The 22,042-nt window shown below is 40.6% G+C and overlaps 1 protein-coding gene across 1 annotated transcript; it reads right to left on the bottom strand.

The window, feature by feature from the left end:
• Positions 1-1,586: 1,586 nt before the first annotated feature.
• Positions 1,587-22,042, bottom strand: LOC115748475 (transcription factor ORG2-like). The gene is made up of 4 exons (XM_030684970.2): positions 21,724-22,042; positions 20,675-21,043; positions 19,645-19,795; positions 1,587-1,608 (listed from the first exon to the last, which is right to left on the bottom strand). The coding sequence occupies exons 1-3, from the start codon at positions 22,033-22,035 to the stop codon at positions 19,676-19,678; spliced, it is 801 nt and encodes a 266-aa protein (XP_030540830.1). The 5' UTR covers positions 22,036-22,042; the 3' UTR covers positions 1,587-1,608; positions 19,645-19,675.

Below are 22,042 nucleotides of genomic sequence, written 5' to 3'. Positions count from 1 at the left end.
TGGTGGAGGAGACTTGGTAAAAGCAAAGTGCAAGAGCAATGCCAAGAAGCAAGCAGCATGATTGAAACTCTGCAAAAGTAATGCTTAAGAGTTTCATGTCTGATAAGAGCTAGGCAAGCAGAAACAAAAGGCAGGGACAGTGCTAATGGAAACTGTCAAGAGATTTATAAGAAGGTGTCGATTTTTCACGACGGCTTTTTGAAGCGCACTTCTTCTTCTTCATCTTTTTTTCCTGCAAACGTCAATCAGTGCCTCACTAGTAAAACAAAAAGATGGTTGAAGTAGATGATGTTGACACAGTAGCCACTGAACAGCGAAGCCAGCCAATCCCATTTTCTACCGTTGACTCTGCCTCAGGGAAAGACATTTGTCTGGCCATGCATGCACGAGAGCAAATCTGACGTAGATATATAGCAAAGAGAATCGCTGATGGTCCAAAAATGCATGAAATAAGTGGCACTTTTTTGTCCTATTCTTTATCTGAAAATAAAATAATAAAATTCCTTGGTCATACCAAATTAATTAGCTACTCACCTTAAAAATCTAAACATACCTTATTCATGCTGCCTTTAGGAAAAAGTAGACATTATAGTCAATGCATTTTGCCCGTTTAATAATTCCGAACTTTAATCGGTTTCCTTATAAATGTTTGAAGTGAGAAATTGTTGTTATATTCGGTGGATTTTGGTTATTATAGCATTGTTTCGCCTATTCTTGTAACAAAAATGTAATTCCCCGCCGGTGGACAAGTTGTTCCTAATTGCTTTAATCCTTAACCATTAATATCAAGGGGTTATGGAAAATGCACATCGAGATGCTGGGACAAACTCAATTTGATTGTGTTGGATCTCGGAGGCGCAGCACTCTGATACCGAAAGGTTTGAAGAAGGAAATTTGGAAATGGAGTTTATTCACTCATACTGAAAATGATTACAAAACACATCTATTTATAATCTTAAGATATGACTCTACGTCTACTCTAGACACACGAACAGACACGTCTAGATTCATAACATTCAAAGCTATATTGAAAGACTAGAAACAATAAATAGACATAATTTCTAGGTAACAACTCCCTAGATTCCAAGTATCAAGATGAACTTGGGTTACAAAAAGTCTCCTTGAGACCCGAAAAGCCTTTTGACGTTTTCAACAGCCTCCCTTAAACCAAGCTCATCTTGACCATGCCTATCATCCTCTTGAATTTAAGGAAGGAGTCTGTCTTCAACGGCTTCGTGAACATGTCAGCCACTTGGTCTTCCGACTCGCAATACCGTAGCACAATCTCCTCAGACTTCACTAGATCTCGAATGAAGTGATACTTTATATCGATGTGCTTGCTTCTTCCATGAAAGACCGGATTCTTTGCAAGGGCTATGGCTGACTTATTATCACAATTAATCACCGTCGAATGCTCCTGCTTATGACGTAGCTCAGCGAGCATCGAACGTAGCTAGATCGCTTGAGTTGCACAATATCCCGCTACTATGTATTCTGCTTCAGCACTGGACAAAGCAACCACCTGTTGCTTCTTTGAGGATCAAGAAAAAATTCCATTTCCTAAAGAGAAAACATAACCGGAAGTACTTTTCCGTTCTCCAATATCGCCTCCCCAATCACCGTCCGTATATCCCACAAGCTGAAAATCATTAGAAGAATTGTAGAATATACCATCATCCATAGTACCTTTAATGTACCGAAGAATCCTTTTTGCCACTTGCAAGTGTGATTGTCTAGGAGTCTCCATAAATCCGCTTACCATCCCAATACTATAAACAAGATCTGGCCGAGTAGAAGTCAAATATCGTAGACTCCCAACTAACCTCTTGAAATAAGTGGGATCAACTTCGTAACCACTTCCGTCTTTTGTCAACTTCAATCTTTCCTCCATTGGAGTGCTAATTGGTTTACAAGTAGCCATCTTGAAACGCTCAAGAATATCCTTGGCATACTTTTGTTGACAAACAAAGATACCATCCTCCGATTGTGTGACTTCAAGGCCAAGAAAATAATATATGAGACCCATGTCTGCCATCTCGAACTCACGGGTCATGGCCTCCCCGAAGTTACAAATCAGCTCTTGACAATCTCCGGTAAATATGAGATCATCGACATATAAGCAAACAATGAGCAACTCACCATTCAAGCCAACCTTGACATATAAGGTATGCTCATACGGACAGCGAATAAAGGCATAATGCATGAAATAAGAATCAATTCTGGTATACCAGGCTCGTGGTGCTTGTTTGAGGCCGTAGAGAGCTTTCTTCAATTTATAGACTAAGCCCTCTTGTCCTTTCTTGACATAGCCCTCCGGTTGATCCACATACACCTCTTCCTCAAGTACGCCATTGAGAAATGCGGACTTGACATCCATTTTGTGTATTTTCCAACGCCTTTGAGTAGCCAAAGCAAAAATCATGCGGATAGTATCCATTCTTGCAACCGGAGCAAATACCTCAAAATAGTCAATCCCGGGTTTCTGTTTGTAACCCTTGACTACAAAGCGAGCCTTCAACCGATCAACATCGTCATTAGGCTTATACTTGGTCTTATAGACCCATTTCACGCCGATGGACTTCTTGCCTTCTGGAAGAGACGTGAGTTCCCACGTATCATTCTTCTCGATCGCATGTATCTCATCATCCATAGCAGTAACCCAACTATCATCTTGGGAAGCCTCCTTGAAGTGTGTCGGATCACAATCTGCAAAGAGAGCAAAATTGATAATTTCTTCATCGGAGGGATAATCATCTTTCGACAAAGCACAATCCCTCAAACGAGCAGGTAACACTTGTTCTCGCCGTGGACGTGAGGATGTTTCGACAAGATTTTCGACAAGATTGTCGACAGAATTCGACCGAGTATCTGCTGTCGAATTAGGCTGCATCAAACCCACTGTTGGTTCGGATTGACTATCTGAATTGGGTTGAACCGACTCCTCCTCATTGAGGACAAAGTGAAACTGCCTCTTTTCTTCCGTGTTTCACGTCCATTCAGCTTCCTCATCGAAAGTGACATCTCGATCGATAAACACCTTCTTCGTTACAGGATTATACAACCGATAACCCTTTGTCTCATTACAGTAACCGAAAAAGATGCACTTCTCACTCTTCTCATCAAACTTCTTGCGAAGCTCATTTGGAACATGGGCATAAGCAATACACCCAAACACTCGAAGATGTTGAACTGAAGGGATTCGACCACTCCACACCTCCGCCGGAGTCTTGAACTCAAGACCTTTAGTAGGACATCGATTTAACAAATAAATAGCACAGGCAACCACCTCCGCCCAGAAATGTTTAGGCAAATTTTTGGAATGAAGCATGGTACGTACCATATCGACAATAGTGCGGTTTTTTCTTTCCGCTACTCCGTTATGTTGAGGAGTATACCGTGCTGTTAATTGATGCTTAATGCCACACTGCTTGAAGAAACCATCTCCAACCAAGTATTCCGTGCCACGATCGGTTCGAAGAATTCGAATTTTGTGCCCACTTTGTTTTTCTACATAGGCTTTGAACTCCTTGAAAGCATCGATGGTATTTGATTTTTGCTTCAAGAAATAAACCCATGTTTTTCGACTAAAGTCATCGATGAAGGTAATAAAATACCTGTACCCCTGATTCGATGACTCACCGAGCGGTCCACATAGGTCGGAGTGCACTAGCTCCAACGGCCTTGAAGCTCTCCATGATTTTCCCGAAGGGAAGCTTTATCTACACTTCTTCCCAATAACACATGGTTCACATATCTCCTTCGAAGAAGAAATTTCGGGTAGTCCACGTACCATCTTCTTTTGAGACAACAGCTTCAAGCTGTCGAAATTCACATGTCCGAACCGCTTGTACCAAAGCCATGTCGAATCTTGCACTGAGGCACTAAAGCATGACGAAGCATAATTAATATACAAAGGAAAAAGTCGATTTCGAGCCATTTTTACCTTTGCAATCGGCCCTCCTTTGCCATCATGAATCGTGCAAAGTTCATCCTTAATGGTCATGTGATACCCTCGCTCGGACAATTGTCCCATGCTTAGAAGATTTTCTCGAAGACCGGGAACATAATGGACGTCGGAAATGCTTTAAACCGATCCATCTTTTGCCTTGATTTTAATTGTCCCCTTTCCCATGATAGGAACTTTGGTATTATTTCCGAACCTCACCTCCGAATTAAAGGTGTCATCGAATTTCGAGAACAATTCCTTCTCGCCACACATGTGATTGCTGCATCCAGTGTCTAAGTACCAAACATTCTTCTGGTTCTCCACCGCAGAATTACACGTGAATAAAAGAGCATTATATTGCTCACCGTTACCATCGATATGTCTATCGACGGATCTTGCTACATTTGCATGAAACTTTTGACCACCAGCCTTCCCGCTTCGACATTCAGATTTATAGTGCCCATATTTTTTACAATTAAAACACTGAATAAGGGACTTATCTTTTCGTTGTCCGGCATACTTCTCATGCCGCTTTGGATCTTTCTTTTGATTAGAAAGATTCTTCTTTTCACCGGGCAACACCAACTGGCTTTGTAAAGCTTCTTCCACCGTCTTGGATTTCTCCTTGAGTCGCTGCTCGTGCATTTGTAGAGAGCCCACCAACTCATCGACGGACAAGATGGAGAGATCGGGTGACTCTTCGATGGAAGTCACAATATATTCGAACTGCAAAGTTAGAGTCCGAAGTATCTTTTCAACAATCTGTTGATCAACAATAGTCTCACCATTGGCCTTCATTTGATTGACAAGAGCCAATGTCCGTGAGAAATAGTCAGAAATGGACTCCGACTTTTCCATCCGAAGGAGCTCGAATTGTCGACGAAGAGTCCGAAGTTGAACCTTTTGGACCTTCTCAACACCTTTGTATATGTTGGTGAGAGTGTCCTAAGCTTCTTTTGCCGTCTTCGAATTCGCCACTTTTTCAAAAATTGACGAATCTATTGCTTGAAAGATGTAAAAGAGAGCCTTACGATCTTTCTTACGATTTTCTTTTTGCGTCCTCTGCTCCTCCGTTGTCAAATCTGCTGGCGCTTCTGGCTCCACGAACCCTTCTTCTATAATCTCGGTCGGCTCCCGAAACCCGAATAGCACCTCCATCTAGATCTTCCAATGCTCAAAATTCTTCCCATCGAACCTTGGGATTTGAGGTTGGACCATCCCGGCACCACTCACAGAAGCCATCTCACTCGAGAGTAGATTTCACAAAACTTAGCCAAACCGGCTAAAGCGGCCAAACTAGCTCTGATACCAAATGTTGGATCTCGGAGGCGCAGCACTCTGATACCGAAAGGTTTGAAGGAGGAAATTTGGAAATGAAGTTTATTCACTCATACTGAAAATGATTACAAAACACATCTATTTATAACCTTAAGATATGACTCTACGTATACTCTACACACACGAACAGACACGTCTAGATTCATAACATTCAAAGCTATATTGAAAGACTAGAAACAATAAATAGACATAATTTCTAGGTAACAACTCCCTAGATTCCAAGTATCAAGATGAACTTGGGTTACGAAGAGTCTCCTTGAGACCCGAAAAGCCTTTTGACGTTTCCAACAGGTTGTAAACAAAAGTCTTGTATTCCACAGTGTAATTTGTAAAAGATAGGTAACATGTGAGAGTCAATGTGGGTCGACAGAAACTACAAAACTATGGCATTGTAAAATGTGTGACTCTTGATTTTCAATTTTTTTTTTTCACTTGTTGAAATTAGTAGATCTCCATTACATTTAGAAAAAGAAATACTTAAAAACAGAGGATACATACCTCAGCCCTAATCGTCACTTTCATCATAATCCGTGGAAAATGTAGCAAAAGTTCAGTTACATGAAAAATACAGATAATAAAGCAAAAGATATAGCAAATCATTTTCAGATATGTAAAGGAAAAACTTTCCATGTATGTTGCAAACCTTTTTTAGCCAATACACAATAAATAGGAAAGCATGCTTCTTTATCAAAAGATACCAAATTATAATTATTCAACGTAAATTATAATTATATATGTTACATGAGCCAACGTTAAATATATATTAGAGGAATCACTGGTGCTAAATAAGTAAAAGCCCTATACTTTCATCTCGTCAATATATTCAGTTATATCTATCTTCATTCAAAAGTTTAAGTTAACGAGTTACGAGCAAACCAGACATATTTATCGCTCCTCGCCAAATTGAGACTTCTTTAACACGACTTATATGTGCATCCTAACAATCTTACTCTCACATGTGAATTCAGTGTTAGATTTGCTCCTCCTTAATTCAGGCATCCTTATGCATTAACTTTATCTCAACTTGAATTTCTAACGTGCACTTTCATCCCTAGTCTCTTTCTCTGGACTGACCCATTTCATTGGGCCCGTATTGCTACACCACAATGCCCACCTACCCGGAAATCACGTTGGTCACCAGATACTAATATTGAGATATTCACCAAATGCCAAAACAAATCGAGAGCCCACTAATCTACATCGGATCTGATACCTTTGATGGGAGGAACGAAACTCAAACCGAAATTTATTAAAGGAAAGTCCGAAATCAAGTGTACCACAATCGCCTTCCGAATGAAAGTTGGAATGTGCGTTGGAGTCTTTGCCTCACGGAGCAGGAAAGTCCAATGCAGACTTGGAATTGCACCTTGACTCGATCAACATGTGCCAGGCAAAGAAATAAAAATAAGAAATAAAAGATACGGAAGTTCAGTTGGTTTCCGCAAAAGGATTTTTCTTGTTGAGATACATGCACTAAGAATTGGTGCAAAGTGAACAGTCTTGGGTTGTTGTGGCTATGAGCTATTTTGCTCGTTGGCCGGTGTTTCTTTGTGAAATTGCATCCGGTGGAATTCAAGAGTGTTCAAGCAAATAATTCTTGCAATAAGATTTGTAAATTCCTTCGTGAGATTGAAATATTATTTCGTGGGAAATTGTGAGGCTAAATATCACATGAGTTATTTGGTATAATTGGGAGTTGAGAAATACTGAGAGTTTTTGGGTGACTCGAGTGTGGTTGCAATTTCCGCTGTATCAATTTATTCATAGTGAAATTCGTTGCTGCTCTCTCCGTGGACGTAGGTTGTCCGATCGAACCACCTAATTTTAGTGTCTGATTTATTTTCTTGTTCTGTCTATTTTATTATTCAATCACTTGCTTCTGCAATAATTAATATAGGGCAAGTAGAAGGGAATGCAACCAGGGAACAATGGGGCTCAACTACAAAGCTCCCTACTACTGGACATTCTTATCATAATTATTTATGGACGGTTAATAGATTGATGATGCTTTCAATTGTTTGGAGTAGATCTGGCCTTATCGATATTCCAGGCTATTCTTGGATGCCCCAACGAACATCTGAAAAAGCAAGTCGGTTCCGGATGCTAGAGGCATACATCTCCAAGGAACTAAAATGTACACGCAAGGATACATATCGATATGCAAATACCTATAAACAGTCTATAGAGATAGAATTTATCTTGACTAATTTTGAGAATGTAACTACAAGGGTCGTGTCACCTTGACTGATTTTATGCTGAGGTCTCGGGCCAGGTCTCGATAGACGCGGGGCCCTATATTTCGGGCCCGAGCACTAACATTAGGTCCTAAGCCTGACCTTGATGAACCCGAGAGCAGGCACCAAGGACTGGGGCCACATGGGCATGGTCATGGTCGCCGAGGTTCCAGGCATGGCCTCAATGAACTCGGGTCTAGGCGTTGGGTACCTGGTTGCATGTGCCGAGGTCCTAGGGCCCACCTCGATAAACTCGGGGGCGAGCGCTAAGGTCTACATGCTTGGTCCGGGTGAAAGAAAGATAAGGGGGAAATCAAAAAGAGAAAATCATTTTCCCCACTTTTGAATGCGTTTTTTTCATTGGCGAAAAATGTTTTCCTTGATTATTTTATCTTCTATGAACCAAATGGCAAAAAATCTACAAAATTTTTTCTTTGAAGCTATGTTCTGTGAAACAGACGGAGCCTAAGTCAGCCATTTAGCATAGTTGGCAACTTTTCACCATGGAAATTGGGTGTGTGCATTTCAATTACTACTAATTTCGTCAAAATGGGGGAAAAAAAACTTCACTTTCGAACTATCTAAATCTTGTAACTTCTCGTCGTTAATTGTCCCTTTCTATTTAGAGAAGTAGGTGAGAGCATAGTGGTGGCTAGAAATTTTCTGCTGTAATGAATCCCCCTATGGAAAAGTGACTATCGACATATCTATAATAAGGTTTATGCATCTGTGGTGATCTAGTTTTTTTTTTTTTTTTTGGGTCAAATTGTGGTGATCTAGTAACTTTACTAAAATGCGAAAATAAAAATAATTACAGTACTAAACTTCTGAAACAGCAGTGTCGAATTTTGCAATTGGACCCCTAGAAAAATCCAATACACTCAAGTTACATTTGTCTACTGAAGCTTTCTCAGATAACTCCTACTACCGTATGCTAGAATACTGTATAGAGCTTTGAGCAATATATTTCTTCTTCGTCTGAACGGGCATAGCAAGGAACAGAGATCATCAATTCCTGACAATGGATAATTCCAAGACAACGAAGTGGCGAGCTTGCCTAGTCAATCTGCAGAAAACAAATTTTACTTTGAATAAGATTTCCAGTAGGTAATTGATCGCAATCCGCGTCAATGAGCTTCATGCAAATGGGGGAAAAAAAACCAAGGCAATTTGTTTTTGATTCGTTTTAAAATATTATGGAGAAGTATAACAACTAAATATAAGCTGTTAGTAGTTCACCTTGTTCATGAAAACCCAATGCAAAGAGTTCCTCCGTAATCTGACGAAGCTGATCTGCAACTCCACGGATGCTCAAACGTCTTCCAGGCACTTCGTACGAACAAGCAACTCCAATATTATATGCCTTAACCAAACACTCTTGAAATATGACGTCGCTTTCGGAAAGCCAATGCTGAGGACTATGGGGGCTGAAATGTCTTATCTCTTTCTTGAAGCAGAGCAACGCCAGTAATCTCAAGCACTTGTTCGGGCAAAGCTTCTGTGACTAAACTACGAAGAGTCAAATTATCGTTGAATGTGTCATCGGTGGGACTCAACCTTGTAAACATCTCTAGTAAGAGAATGCCGTAACTATAGACATTGCCTTCTCTTGAAACCTCATGTCCCATTGCATATTCTGCCACACGTTCATATCATAGTGCTAGTCAAATTGGAGTGGGGATCATCAAATCGGAGTGTAATGTGCATAAGACTATAAGAGTTATCATTACTAATCAAACTTCAACAGGAAGACCCATCAATATATTTTTAGTAAATGTGTAGCGACCAAGGCAATTCGCCACTGTCATGTCCTTAATCTACACGAGGTTAGCGGAACGTTCCATACGAACCACCCACAACTATGGCTTACGTTCTCTGCTTTAATCTTTCATTACTCAAAGTAACTGGCGCATGCGGAAGCTCTAAGTAAAAACAATCAAGCGTCCATACGGGTACAAGTGCATGTCAAAACAAAATATCGATACAACAGGCACGCCTAATCAAAGGATATGACCTTTCATGATTTCACTAACCAGATTCACGCATCTCAAACAGCATCCTTATTCATATCTTTCAATCAGTTCTTTACAAAGGTTCAAAGATTCCGGGAGCATCACAAAATACGATAACTACTCTGGCCTAATGTCATTCTCAGCGGACTTCATAATTCACCACCAATATCCACGGATATCTCCTTGCCACCAACATCACTAGTTAGCTAAGAAAAAGAGTTATCCCACGAGGGGTGAGCTCAACAGCTCCGCGATTAAACATTTAACCCAATAGAATGCAAGCATTGAAATCAGAATGCCACATCAACAATTCATAGTCCAAATGCACGCCTTTCAAGCTATTCAAGTATAATTTCTTTAGAAAAATCATGAGTTTATATGCAATGCAGCACCGGCTCCTTATTAGATGAACTTTATGCGAGTGTGCCATCCTCGGGGATAGACTCACCCGGCATCTCACTCCGGAGGCATCCCAAGCTCACAAGGGCGGAGGCATCCCCAACCATCAAAAAGCATCGGAGGCATCCCAAATTCCGTCTGGCTCCCACGAGGCAACATTGGCTCCTCACGGATGAGCGTTTTCCGCTGGTGTGCCCTCCTTGGGGATAGACTCACTCGACATCTCACTCCAAAGGCATCCCGAGCTCATAAGGACGGAGGCATCCCCGATCTGTGATCGGAGGACATCCCGAATTCCATCCATCTCTCGCGGGGCATCGCCAAATAAACCTCATGGCGGTATAACATCGAATAGACTCATGATGAGTGTTTTACTTGTTTCATCATGAAATGCCATGCCATGCATACAAAATGCAATCTTACCATCATTGGCATTCTAAAGTTCCATGAGATGAATGAATCATACATTTTCATAATCATATTCTTTTCATAAAATCAATCAATGAAGAAATCAAGCATATCAAGCGAGAATTCAAGAATACGATCAGGATTCCAAACTATCGACGAACAATTCTAACGCCAATACAAACAAACTATAAAAGTTAGAAATCCACTCGCTTGGATTAAGAAATTCCAATTTCCGAAGATGACGAACGGACGATGGACGATCGGCCAAGGGAGCGCACGGCCGACGCGTCGAACGGTGATGGCTCGATGGCTAGCTAAGGCAACCATGGCCTAAGGGGGTCAACTAGGGCGGTCGGTGTCGGACGGCGCGAAGGGCGGTGCATTGCTAGATGGCGATGTGGATGGCATACGGCGGTGTCACGGACATGGAAGGACAACCAAGGGATCGATGGTTCAAACAAGCAGAGTGAAAACAAAGGTTTCTGACAAGAGTTGACAGAATGAACTAACGCCAATTTCTATTTATAATGGTTCGGTTAGCTTAGGCTAGTCGGCTTGTCTGCAGCTTGCAGCAAAGTCGGTTTATGACGAGTTAACAACTTGTCACCTGCTTGCGATGGAGTCAGCTTACAATGAGTTAACAACTTGTCAACTGCTTATAGTGGAGTCGGCTTGTGACGTGTCGTGCGTAACAATTTATCGTGCTTCTGTTTTATCGTGCTTGACTGCTTTGTTGTGTTTACATTAGCTAAATTCCAAATTCGTGTCAAATGATTCTAAATTGTCAAGCACTAACATGCTTCTACTTTAAGCAAGTGAAAGTTCGGGTCATCACAAAATGAACTTTCATGGTTGAGAGAGAGGGAGGGAGGGAGAGTGATTACTTGGTGGAGTATTGCCGATTGTCCCTCGAAGACCCACCGAACTCATCCGGTTAGCTACAATGTCAAGGGATGATTCAAGAAGGAATTTCTCTAATCCAAAGTCGCCAACATGTGCAAACATCTTAGCATCTAAGAGGATATCGTTTGGCTTTAGATCACAATGAATGATGGGAACATGGCATTGGTGATGAAGATAATCCAGTGCAAAAGCAACTCCAACAACAATATTTATCCTTTGAATGAAATTCAACTTTTTCGGAAGTTCGTTCCCATGAGATGACGTTGCGTTGGGTGTACCACTATTCTAGGCTTCCATTGTCCATGAATTCAAAGAATGCCTTAAAATCATTTCCTTGATAATCACTACTCGAGCAAACCGTTAGTATCTTCAAAACATTTCGATGTCTAATGTCCCTTAATGCTTCGCACTCGATTGTGAAACTCTTCAAAGCACTATCACGGACTAAATGAAGCACTTTCACCGCACCCTATAAATGGAACCAAAGCTGCCAACACCAATCAAATTCGCTGAAGAAAAACCGCCAATTGCGTTTAGGAGTGTTCCACAAGATACATTTCAACGTGAATCAACCTTCAAACTTGAAACCGGTTCATTTACTTCTTCTTCAACCAACAAAGATATATAAAACCTAGAATAAGAGTTATTCCAAGAACTCTAGAAATAAAAGAAGCAGGCAATATCACTACATTGATCTTTTTGCTTGTGGAGCTTTCGAAGATGCATTTAGGGAGGTGAAATTCTGGCAATTCGCCACAAAGCTCATTGTCCACAATTATAGAAGTAGCGGTAGCATTCTTAAAGACTCCTTCACGTGGTAGCATGCCTTCAAACTTATTGTAGGATAAATGTAGAGGTTTCAAGAAACGAAATACCGCTAAGAATGTTGGAATTTGACCCAACAAATTGTTACACGAAAGATCTAGTTCTTCAATGCTTCCTAACAATTTGATTGTTAGAGGAATGAACCCGTGGAAAAATTTGCCCGCCATCCTCAATGATGTCAATTCAATGCAATTACTTAAACTACTTGGGATTTCTCCTTCCACCAAATTATCCGAAATGTCCAACACAATCAATGTTCTCAACTTGTCAACTTTTGTGGATAGAACCCTAGTCGGATGGTTACGAGACAAGTCCAGAGTGATCGCTAATGATGAGAGACCTATAAGTTGTGGAGGTATGGCACCACTAAGATTGTTATTAGGCAGATCGAGTAGATTAAGATATCGGCATTTTGATAGATGTGACGGAATTAGCCCACCAAAGAAACTCCCACCGAGATAGAGTTTAGTCAACTTGGTTAGATTTCCCAAAGAAGATGGGATAGTCCCTCCTAGGTTGCTGTCACCTAAGTACATGATTGCCAGATTTTGTAAATTCCCCAAATTTGAAAGGACAACACCCGAAAGCTGGTTGGAACCCATAACCAACAATTCCAAGTTGACAAAATTCCCAATTCCTTGTGGGATCTCCCCATATATTTGATTGAAGGCAATATTAAATTTTGTGAGAGTGGTGGATAAATTACCTATGCATTTAGGTAGAACCACACCAAACTCATTCACGTTAATACTAAGTTCCCGCAATTTGGTCTTGTTAGTTAATGAGCAGAGGAAGCTCAAGTCTTCGGGTTTTCCACTCCCAAGCTGATTAACATAGATTAGAAGCCAACTAAGCTTATACAAATTTTCCAAAGAAGGTACTTTGCCGGAAAACCTGTTAGCTGCAAGTAGAACCTTATCTAGCTTTGTGCAATTCGATAATTAGGGAGGAATTAGCCCCTCAAGCTGGTTCCCGAGAACGGTAAAACCTTCAAGATATGGGAGTTTGAGGCCTAGGTCTGCGAGAAGAGTCCCATGTATTTGATTGTTTGAAGTAGGGGTGTCAACAGTCTGGGTCTCGAGCTAGCCCGAAATTGAACAGTGCCAAGCCCGACTCGGCCCGAACCCTCTTCGGGGTGGGTCGGGTCAGGTCGGGTCGGTTTCTTTTTTTTATTTTCTTTTTTTAATCAAAATCACTTGACATGTCCGTCGAATGAAAAAATATAACAAATAAAAATGAAAATAAGATAAATTCAAAAAGAAAATGTGGGTGAAAAAAAAAAGCCGAGAACGGGCTGGCCCGATCCTAACAAGATCAAGCCGGCCCGAAAATTAGGGTGAATTTTCGAGCCGATTTGGGTCAGACCGACCCGGACTTTTTTGACACCCCTAGTTTGAAGCAACAAACTAGTTAGCAAAGAGAGGTTGAACAACACAGATGGAATTGTACCCGACAATCTGTTTGCTCCAAATCCAAGGGCTTGCAAGTTTGTCGGGTGGCCTAGAACTTAGGGAATGCTCCCATCCAAGTTGTTTAGGGTGAAATAATGGATCACCAGTGAAGATAAGTTCCCAATGAAGGAAGGTGCACTCCCAATGAGATTATTACTATACAATGGAAAGAACCATAGCTTTGATAATGAACCAACTTATGTGGGAATTTGTCCAGTTAGTAGGTTGAATCCAAGGGTTAGAGCGGCCAGGTTAGAACAATCCGATATGTTTCTAGGAATTTTGCCAACCAATGAATTGTTGTTTAGTTGTAGGGTACGCAAGCTGCGCAGCTAGCCAAGTTGTGGAGGGATTTCACAATCGAGACCGTTGTTTTGGAGTCGCATTGCCCTTAGGAAGCTAAGATTCCCAATATAAGGAGAGATTGATCTGGAGAGCCCTTGTGATTGCAAGTCCAAGACCGTGACCCTTCGGTGCCTCTGGCCGCAAGTAATGCCGTACCACCGGCAAAACCCAATGTTATCGTTCCATGAGTCAAGCACGTCGAAAGGTTCTCCGATTACACCAGCCTTAAACGCAAGCGGCGCGAGTCCGTCCGTTTCGTTTGTGGTGGAAGAGACTTGGCAAAAGCAAAGTGCAAGAGCAATACCAAGAAGCAAGCGGCATGACTGAAACTCTGCAAAACTAGTGCTTAAGAGTTTCATGTCCGATGAGAGCAAGGCAAGCAGAAACAAAAGGCAAGGTCAGTGCTAATGGAAACTGTCAAGAGATTTATAAGAAGGTGTCGATTTTTCAGGACAGCTTTTTGAAACACTCTTCTTTTTCTTTTGGGATATATTCACTAAAAGACCTAAAACTTGTCACAAAAGTGCAATTGAGTCATAAAATTTATAAAAGATACAATGAAGTCCTAAAACTTGCCAAGTTGAAGCAATCAAGTCATTCTATTAACTCCGTCCAATTGGACTAGCGAAAAATGATGATGTGGTATTTTTTTATTATTTTTTACAATACATCTTGCTGAGATGGCGCCAGGTCAGAAAAAAATGGAAAATTAAAAGGGAGAAAATAAGAAAAACAACCGATGAGGACTTTTTTTTTAACTGTTCATCATCTTCCTTCTTCATGAGTGCATCCTTTTCATGTTCTTCTTTCTCCTTCTTCATGAGTGCATCCTTTTCATGTTCTTCTTTCTCCTTCTTCATGAGTGCATCCTTTTCATGTTCTTTCTCTATTTCGTTCATCAGGTAAGCATTGCCAGATCTCACTGCCTCTTCATTTTCTCTCCGTCTAGGTCTCTTCCCTCTCTTCGAGCTCCGCGAACAGCGGAGCACGACCCCCAAATCTAAGTTCAAGCTCTCGCCACGTGCAGAGGTCGAGCCCAGATCCAAGGCTGACCTCGAAGCTGCAAGCGCAGCTCAGCCCAATATGGGGTCGAGTTCAAGCGGCACGGTCCTTGCCCACGTGATCTTCACGGCCACCATGGCCAGAACTGGCTTCGATGCTTGCTGCCATGGCTGTTTGCGCTCGAACCCAGATCTGGGCGGCCAAAGGCCATTGTGGACGCTGGATGAGTGCAAGATCTTGGGACCGAAATCAATTTGACAGAAACACAATCATCAATTAATTTGATGTCAATTGAAATACTTTGTTAGAACCTAAAGAAAGGCTGCACTCTTTGAGGATATGCTTCAGTGGCAGCGACGGGACATTTGAGAACTACCTCCCACTCTTTCAATTAAAACCTAAAGAAAGGTTGCATTCTTTGATTTTCATTTTCTTGGGGTTGTGTGGGAGTGAGGTGAAGGCACTAAAAGGGAACCAGGAAGAGAGGTAGTGGTGGTGGTCCTGCGTCCGAAGAAGCATCATCGCTCATCGCTGGGTTTCTCATAGCAAATTTGTCTAGGCAGCTGGTATCTTGAAGAAACAATCGGTTGATCGACTAGAGAAAAAGAGAAAAGGAAACAATCAATTGACAATAATATCGTGGACGCCAGTATACAATTTCTTGATATAAATTTTGGCATTTTTTCCTTTTTTTTTAATTTTGAAGTTTTTTCTTATGTGGCATTTGGTGGGTGGCATGTCAGCACTGCAAGCTTTAAAAATTAATAACAAAATGCCACATAAACATTTTTCGTTAGTCTAATTGGACAGAGTTAACGAAAGGACTTGATTGCACTAACTTGACAAGTTTTAGACTTGATTGCACCTTTTATAAGTTTTAGGATTCAATTATACTTTTGTGACAAGTTTTAGGACTTTTAGTGAATATATTATTTTTCTTTTCTCTTTTCTTTTTTCCAGCAAACATCTTTCATTTTCTTAGTAGTAAAATAAAGAGATGGTTGATGTTGACTCAGTAGTCATTGAACAGCGAGGCCGGCCAATCCCTTCTTCTACCGTTGACTCTGCCTCTGGGAAAGACATTTGTCTGGCGATACATGCGCGTGAGCTCATCTGATGTAGATATATATAGCAAAAGAATCAGTGATACTCCAAAGATGCATGACATAGGTGGCACTTTTTTGTCCTATTCATGTTTTAAAAAAAAATAAGAAATTCTTTGGCCATACTAAATTAGTTAGCTACTCACCTTAAAAATATGAACATGCCTTATTCATGCTGCCTTTAAAAAAAAATGAAATTTACAAAAAAGTGCTAAACTTATTGCAATTGTTTCAAGGGAAAAAACCACCAAAAATCCTAAACTATGTCAACTGTGACACATTTACCCCAAACTTTTTTTTGTAACACCAAAAATCCCAAACTTTTACTCATGTGACACATTTATCCTAAACTTTTTCATGTGACATCGAAAACCCTAAACTTATATCCGTGTGACATATTTACCCCAAAATATTTTTTTGTGACATCAAAAATCTTAAACTTATATCTATGTGATACATTTACCTCAAAATTTGGGATAAATGTGTTATATGCCCGTAAGTTTGGAGTTTTTAGTGTCACAATAAAAAGTTAGGAGTAAATGTGTCATACGAGCACAAGTTTGGGGTAAATGTGTCACATGTGTATAAGTTTAGGTTTTTTGTGTCACAAAGAAAAGTTTGGGGTAAATGTGTCACAACGGGCATAGTTTAGGGTTTTTGGTGGCTTTTTCCCTTGTTTCAATTCGATCATGAACTTTTTTTTGTCAATTCGATTATAAACCTTTTACATTTGTGCCAATTTAGTCCATCCAGCCAACTTTGGCTGACCGCCGCTAACGTGGATAATTTTTAATGTAACATTTTGATTTTTTATAATTTTATAATTTTCTTTTTGTTTCTTTTTTTCTTTAGACTTTAGGGCTGAGATGCCCTCGCCGACACCGGGCAAGGGTGTCGTGACCCTTGCTAGATGTGGGTGAGACACCGCGTGCCCTCGCCTAGTCTTGGCGAGGGCATCTCGACCCTCACCTATGGCCGATCTAGGGAAACGAAAAAAAATAAAAATATTAAAAATTGTCCACGTGTCGCCTAAAATTTGTCGGATGGAGTGAATAAATACAAAATATTGAGGATTGAATTGATATAATTACAATATGTTGTTGACTTGTATCACTTGAAATGATTAGCCAATGAATTTTTTTTATTATTGACAATAGTTTATGCATAAATATTTTAGTGAATGATGAAAATATTTTTCGTTCATTCACTTTTTGTAAGGTATATAAGCGATCATTTTTAGGAAAATGACTTTCAAATCATTCATGTCCACAAAACAAACAGAGCCGAAATCTAAATTAGATGCTAAAGCAAGAAATATGTCTGTCCCTGTTGACCATATAGGCAATTATATTCACTTCCAGAATCTTCGCTAATATCAACATCAACTTGTTCTTTCCACATTCCTCCTCATTGGACGTCGCCCATTTACCCAATAATTTGACAAAGATAGGTGGCATGTGAAAGTCAATATGAGCCGACAGAACTCTACAAACTTATGGCATTGTAAAATGTATAATTCTTTGCTAGGGACATGGACGCGAGTAGTGGGTCCAAAGCCCAGCCTCGATGGACACGGGTGCGAGTGCCGAGGTCTATGGCTTGACCTTGTAGGACTCGGGTTCGAACGTTATGGACTTGGTCCCAAGAGCTTGGGGTTTGGGGCCTAGCCTCGATGGATCCAGCGTGGGCAGCCAGGGTCCTGAGCACGGGTTCGAACTCTTTGGACACGGGCCCGTGCATCGAAGACCCGAGCATGGGTGCTGAGGTACCGAGCATTGTCTCAATAGACCCAAGGTCGGGCGACGGGTCGCCGGGTACAACTTTGATGGACACTAGCCCATCTGGGCAAGGGCGCAAGGGACCCTAGCTTGGCAGTTAGGGACCTGTGCATGGGCGGCCTCAATGGACCAGGCACTGTTCCGAGGACCCAGGCCTAACCTCGATGTTACCAAGCCCAGTGTCTCGGGCACATGCACTGGTGTCCTAGCCCCGGTCTCAATGGACTCGGTGTAGCGGCCGAGGTCTCAGACACGGCCTAGATAGACTTAGGCCAACGCAATGGGGTCCCATGGGTTCAGCTTCAATGGACCTAGGCCTAGTGCCGAGGGCCTTGCTGTCAAGGGCTCGAGAATGAGCGTTGGGGTTTCCGTGCCCAATCGCAATTACTAGTCCAAACGCCGATACCTAGTCATATTTTGAAAAATTATTTTCGATTTTTTAAAGAGGAAATCATTTTCCTGAATTTAAGCTTTGGTAGAAAAACATTTTCCGTTGACTCATTTTCCTAAGCAATCCAAACACCGGAAAATGATGAAAGCTTCTTCCTGGAAAATATTGTCTGCGAAACAAATGAAGCCTTAGGGTGCGTATGTTTGAGTAAAAGTGTTTTCTTGGAATTGATTTTTCGAACTTTCACGCGTTTGGTTCGCCAAAAACGATTTAATCAATGGAAAACACTTTCCGGTCAATGAAAAATCCATGTATAAAATTAGGAAAGCAAATTCCCCAATCCGAAGAGGTGAAAAAATTTTCCAAAATTGTTCCTCTCAAACTTTTAACATTTTATTTCATTATTTTTTAATATTTCAATATTTTAATAAGTTTTTTTTTCTATTTTCCTTTTCTTTTTTCTTCTTCGTCTTCAGCGGCCGTTGCGGAGCTCAAGGTTTAGCCTCGCCGGCAACATGGTGAACTTGAGCTCGGCCGTGGCCGCCACCAGCTAATCGCGGTGGAGGACGTGGCGACAGAGGAAGAAGAAAGAAAAAAAAGAAAAAATAATAATTAAAACATAAAATATAAAATATATTCTTTATTTTTATTTTTATTTTTATTTTTATTTTTTTGCTTAAGATAAAGTAATAAGATTGAAATTATTTTTCAAATAAGAACCGAGACACCACAAAATGTTCTCGTCATATATCACCAAACAAAGCAAAACAAATAATTTTCCTTAAAAAATTCTCTTTCATGGATCTTTTTTGTAAAACAAACGCACCCGTAGATGCAGATGAGAATGAAATGGCACAAGTTAAACATGATTACGAGCACTTTCTTGTGGATAGTCACGGTTGCTCGGAGTTAAGGTTCTCCATCAGTAGAAAAGTGGCCATCGCCAAGGCCCCGACAAATAGTGAGAAAAAAAAAGAAAATTAAAAAGAGAAAAATCAAAATATCTACAAAAATTCAATAGAAGTTTAAGAAAAATTATGAAAATCCTTTATGCAACGCCGGTTGTGCTATATAAAATAGCTAACGATCATATTGGCAATTTTCGGCAAAAAGCTAGAATGACTACATTGATAAATTGTAAAAGGTTTAAACTAAATTGGCCAAATCGAAAAATTTATGACTGAATCAACTGTTGTACAATATGCTTAATATTTTTTTGGAAAATTTGTCCATATTGAACATATCGCTTGTCCCATTGAGTTCCCTTCTTGATCTCTAACCACTTGGTATCAGGGTGGTTATACGACAAATCAATGTTTTTAGAGATCAAAAAGTGATGCAAATGACACTTTTTTTGCTTAAACATAAAGATAAAGATCATAGTAATCACTCAAAGAACGCATCCTAACCATATTGATATCAGTGTTTGTCTGGATCTTATTTTATTCATACACGTTTAGTAAGCAGTTGTGCTGTGTCTTGAAGTACCGAAAATATATATACACACACACTATGAGGTAAAGCAATGGAGAAACTATTTTTAGACTCTCTGGTTCCCAAGTTGCCCCAGGAAGTCTACATCGCTTCTCATCCGATGATCAAATAATGCTGATAGCTTCTCCTTCAAAGCCTCACACTCTGTTCCCCAGCTTCTCTCAACCTGCACATTTCAATTTACCATCATGCATGTCATTCATACATCTTATACGTTATACCATGTCATGGAGAATTCTATAAGTTTTAAGGCTTCATTCGTTTTGCAGAAAATAAATTTCAGGAAAATGTTTTTCGAACTTTTCGGCGTTCGGTTCACGAAAAATAAAGGAGTCGAGGAAAACATTTTTTGTCAATGGAAAAAATGCCTTCAACAGTGGGAAAAAATATCTGTGGACCTATCGATGGACCATAAATGCGAACCAATCGACCTCTGTCTAAGAAAAGAGTTGTAGTTCTTCTATTGAAAAGGCTTACTCCTTTTGAAATGAGGAAATCATTTTCCCTCCTCTTTCCTCCATGGACTCCTTTACATGCCTTTCTTTTTTTTTTCCTTTTTTTTCTTTTTTTTTCTTTTTTTTGTTCTTGTCTTTCTTTTTCTTTTTCTCTTTCCTTTTCCTTTCTCCTTCTTCCTTCACTGGCCGCATGCCTCGGCAATTACTAGCCATGACGCAGGTCAACGAGCTCGGGCCTTGGCCGACCCAGGGGAGCCCGAGCTTGCCCAAGACCGACAAGCTCACCTGCGGCCAGCTAAAGAAGAAGAAGGGAAAAGAAAATAAAGATAACCAAAATTTTGAATTTTTAAATAAAAAGAATTATTCAAAGAAGTGCACAGAGGAAATCAAATCCGATTTTTCATATCAAAAGATGAAAAATATTTTTCCAGACTTTTTTAGATTTCAGCCGAACATTGGAAAATATTATCATTTTTTCTGGAAATTGACTTCATGAAAAATATTTCTGAGAATCGTTGCATTTTCTGTGAAACGAACTGACCCTAAATCTAACCAAAGAAACTAATGGATCATTAACAAAGGTAAACTACCTGGACGTGTAGATTGTAGAAGGTTCTTGTTCCGCCGCACGACTCGAAGGTGGAAGAGCTTATCAGAGAAAAGCCATGGCAATCCAAGGTAAGCAAGACCTCAGAGAAATCGACAGTCTGATGAGCCATGACCTTTGGGGTGCATATCTGAACTGCAACTTCGCTCTCGCTCAAGCGAGCCGTCGAGATAGATGGCGCCACATTCTGAAGCGAGCCTTCTCCTTTCTTAGTGCAATAATCTCTGTCTCGGGTAGCATTAGTTCTTGACAACAGGTTTTCCTTCTCTCGAGTGAGTTTCTCCACTTGCTGTTGCAGTTCCGGTATGTATTTCAGCGCTCGGGACACCGTTGTTGGGATGCTTAACTTTTGCTAGAGGAAAAAGGAATGAGATCCAACTCTGTTAAAACCAAACTTTAAGGGGTAATTCTTTAGTTTCTCTAGTGCATAAACATTGAGATAACTTGAGTACGCAGGGACCTGAAGTTGAAGCAGCCAGTGATAGGAAAACAAAATGAAGTTGAACAACAGGCTGGTATTAGGTCAAAGAATCCGTTTGAAGCCTTAAAAGATCCGAATTGTCAGGAAAGAAGATCGAGAACATAATAAAATAAATGATCTAGAGAAAAGTTACTGAAACTAGGGTTATATATGATGACACAATGTCCACTAGCTACTATTCTTTTGGAGCTTGTTTTTTAACTTCTTTGTTTCCATAAGCAATTTATGACCAGAAATGATTTTTTCTGATTCTGGAATAGTTTCTGAATAGAAGAATATATTTGGCAGCTGCACAAAATTTTCATTCTTGGAATAGAAAAAGAACAGAAATATATTTGACACGACTGGCGACGGACGGTTGCCGGAGACCGACAGGGGCAGCAGGCGACCAGCGGCGAGCGTTGACCGAAGGTAGACTCTTTCTAAAATGACATTGTTTCTGATTTTATTCTTGAAAACAAAGAAGCCACTTTTGCTTTTTGTTCCCGAAAACAAACAATCAATTTACATTTCCATGATAGATATAGGACTAATAGCATTAGTACAATTACCATTTGATCAGTGGCCGGAAGCAGCGAACGGAGCGTGGAGTACACACCATTCATCTTCTTCCGCCGATCACGCTCGCTAGCATTGTGGTTCAATTTCTTGACCATCGTCGCTTCGCCGTTCGCCACTGCAAATGGAGTATCGAGAGGATCGACCGCTAGCTCCGTCTGAGGATAAGGTGTAGGTGGTGATAAGAAGGGAAAATGGAGAAGAGGTGGTGAATAGCAAGTGTAGGCATCTCCGTGCATGTAGCTCTTTTGTTCATGGCTCGTGGAATCCTCCAAGGGCCAGCCACTTGGAGAAGAAAACAACATCGGGATG

This window comes from Rhodamnia argentea, chromosome 6 (assembly GCF_020921035.1).
Source record: "Rhodamnia argentea isolate NSW1041297 chromosome 6, ASM2092103v1, whole genome shotgun sequence".
Classification (NCBI taxonomy): domain Eukaryota; kingdom Viridiplantae; phylum Streptophyta; class Magnoliopsida; order Myrtales; family Myrtaceae; genus Rhodamnia; species Rhodamnia argentea.
The sequence above is the reverse complement of the archived record's forward strand: the minus strand, read 5'-3'. Positions and strand labels throughout refer to the sequence as shown.